Genomic DNA, 2,753 nt, shown 5'->3' on the forward strand with positions numbered 1-2,753 from the left:
ACTCTTGTGTACTACCCTTTGTTTATCCAGTGTTGATAGAAATTTATACGTATCTATCTATTCTCTTACATCGCAATTAAAAATTAATTCTCTCTTTTATCTTTATCAGGGCAAAGGTTAGTGATTATTAAGTAATAAAAAAATGTAAAAACATGTTATAATTGCAAATACAATGATATAAATATTATAGGCGGAATGATAAAATGTTTTTTTTTTCACAACAATGGAGGTTTTACATTACGCTCTCTTAGCTGATGGATTATCGACTCGACCCGTACAGATGGGTACCGCGACATCTCTGGATCATGACGGTCTCACACGCCACGGCCCTCCATGCGGATGACCCGCTCATCATCGCCGACATAACTGCTAGCAAGGAAAGGTCCTGTCCGATCTCATCCACCTAGATCCACCGCTCCGACAGCCATGCCGGGTAGTCCGCGAGCGTATGCAAGGCGGAATCCCGGGCAGCCCCACCGCAGTGGAAGCAGTTCTCCGTCGCTTCGTGTCCAATCCTACACAGGTAATCACCGAAGCTACCGTACCCGATGAGCACCTGCGTAAGTCTGTAGTTGAGTCTTCCGTCTCGTCGCTGCATCCAGGCCTCGAAGACGGACAGGATCGCTACAACAACGTCCAGGTGCGAAAAGCACGCTAGGACTGTCACCGCCTCGAACGATATCGTACAATATCCGCGTACGATCCGTATCTCCATCCTCTGCTGGACGCTGTAGATCTTAGTCCTACAGCGTTGAATGGCCAGCTTTTTTGCCCACACGGACCGCTCGACCCTTGCATAAAGCGGCGAACTTCCTCCATGGGTCCCTCGAAATTAGGCAGCAGTCTATGCATGGCACCCGCTATCCTCTCAATCCGGGTAACGAGGCGATCGAAGTGCTCTCCGAAGCCCCAGCGACTGTCCAAAGTGAGGCGGAGGTATTTCATGTACCGCCCCACCGTGACATCGTGCCCACCGACGCGAACGCGCGAATCGGGAGGTTCCCTCGTTCGAGACAACCGGTGGAACCATAGCGTCTCGGTCTTGTTTGGCGCTATTTCCAGCCCCAACCCGCGTATTTTAGCGACGACGACTTCCGTCCCAAGCTCGGCGAGCTCCCTGGCCCTCTCGAAGTTGTCTCCGCTGGCGAACACCGGCGTGTTGACGGCGTAACTAATGACGCTCACGCCAGCAGGGAAACATTCTCTACGTACCACACCGCCATCTCCAACTCGCCTACCCATGTGTCGATTATGGTATATTGCCCTAAGGTATCTTTGGGTGAGGCATATGCATTGCAGTGGGCAACTATGGGCCGAAACGACGACGACGATATAAATTTGCCTGTTAACGTTAAAATAAAATAATTTATTAATACTACTATGTCAGTAAATAAAGCGGTACGTAAAACGTGATGTTTTTAATGAACGGTGTCCCTTAATCAGAACGCAAAGCCACGATTAAACGGCTTTAGACTGATGTTTGTTATTAAATTAAACAAAAAGGTTGATTGCTTTTGGCTTAAAATTACAACGCATTTGCATATCGATGGCCTAGGTTATGCAGTTATAAAGTTCGTTTCATACATCAGTTTTTTTCCCGCACATAGCAATAAGTTGAAATCCCAATATTAACATTAGTCAACGTTATTGTTACGTTTATTACGTTTATAGTTATTTATTTCTCGTCCTCTTTTTATATAGAATGAGAGTAACGTATTCATACGTAACGTATCTATACTTTATTATACAGTATTTGACAATTCCAAAGTGCAAATCGAATGATTGCGAACAAAGGTAGGTGAGCGGCAGTGTACTGAGACTTGCGAACGTGGATTGCGGGTTCTATTCTCGGGATACAATTCTGTATATGTAATAATTTTATAAAAGAATGTAATAGTGTGTATGTAATAGTTGTGTATGTAACATTTTTTTTTCTTAAATGGCAACACTACTCGACCCCGCCACTCTTTTGTGACAACATCCAGTAAAAGGATTGAGAGCGGTGTGGTTGAAACAGCGTTTTGATTATTGAGACGGGAGCTCAGTCACTCGTTCGATAACCAACGAAGTGATAAGTTGTCTAGTGAAAATTATTATTATTTATTTAAATAAAATTATTATTATTCATTATGCTAGTTGGCGTATAAGAGTATTAAAAGTGGAATAAAAGTATTTACTGTGCTGTGAATTGGAGTTTTTATATAATTCATACTTTGTGCATTAACTATATGGGATCGCCACTGCTCACAAACAAGTTTCTGGGGTTTCTGGGGCAGCAGTGTTCTCTGCTTACCAAAATACAACTATGACTCTCCAAGCTGCCTGTCAAGCGTAGCGATTACGGTATATCCACCCATAGATATCTTTGAGGGAAGCTCTAATCGTTATCAGATCATCTGGTATTTTCTTTTTTTCAGCCTATAGGCGCCCATTGCAAGACATAAGCCTCCTCCAAAGGTCGCGGCGATAACCTTTCTCGCGCTGCACGCATCCTGTGACTTCTCGCGATCTTTACTGAGTCGTGGGCCTACCTAGTAAGGGCCCTGTCCACGCCGCATCTACAGGCTCGTGTTTGCCACTCGAGAAACTTTCGGTCTCAACGGCTATCAGTTGCTTGACCCATTGACACTTCAGACTCTTCACATATAACTCTTCGAGATATGTCGGTGATGTTGATTCTTTTGCAAATCTCCTCATTTCTGATTTGATTTCGCAGCGAAACTCCGAGCAAAGTCCGGTTCATTGCTCTCTGA

The 2,753-nt window shown here is 44.4% G+C and overlaps 1 protein-coding gene across 1 annotated transcript; it reads right to left on the reverse strand.

The window, feature by feature from the left end:
* Positions 1-403: 403 nt before the first annotated feature.
* LOC137931806 (uncharacterized) lies at positions 404-1,242 on the reverse strand. The gene is made up of 2 exons (XM_068775316.1): positions 791-1,242; positions 404-743 (listed from the first exon to the last, which is right to left on the reverse strand). The coding sequence occupies exons 1-2, from the start codon at positions 1,240-1,242 to the stop codon at positions 404-406; spliced, it is 792 nt and encodes a 263-aa protein (XP_068631417.1).
* Positions 1,243-2,753: the final 1,511 nt, after the last annotated feature.

The sequence above is a fragment of the Battus philenor genome, unplaced genomic scaffold (genome assembly GCF_028537555.1).
Source record: "Battus philenor isolate CCGP_79_NKW_IND1 unplaced genomic scaffold, ilBatPhil1.0.hap1 SCAF_8, whole genome shotgun sequence".
Taxonomy (NCBI): Eukaryota; Metazoa; Arthropoda; class Insecta; order Lepidoptera; family Papilionidae; genus Battus; species Battus philenor.

What these genes read in the sequence shown, in the direction of transcription:
- LOC137931806 (XM_068775316.1), bottom strand. Translation starts at nt 1,242, where the DNA reads ATGGGTAGGCGAGTTGGAGATGGCGGTGTGGTACGTAGAGAATGTTTC. An exon ending in GTTCGCCGCTTTATGCAAGG is followed by an intron (nt 744 to 790) that starts GTCGAGCGGTCC and finishes TCAACGCTGTAG; the next exon opens with GACTAAGATCTACAGCGTCC.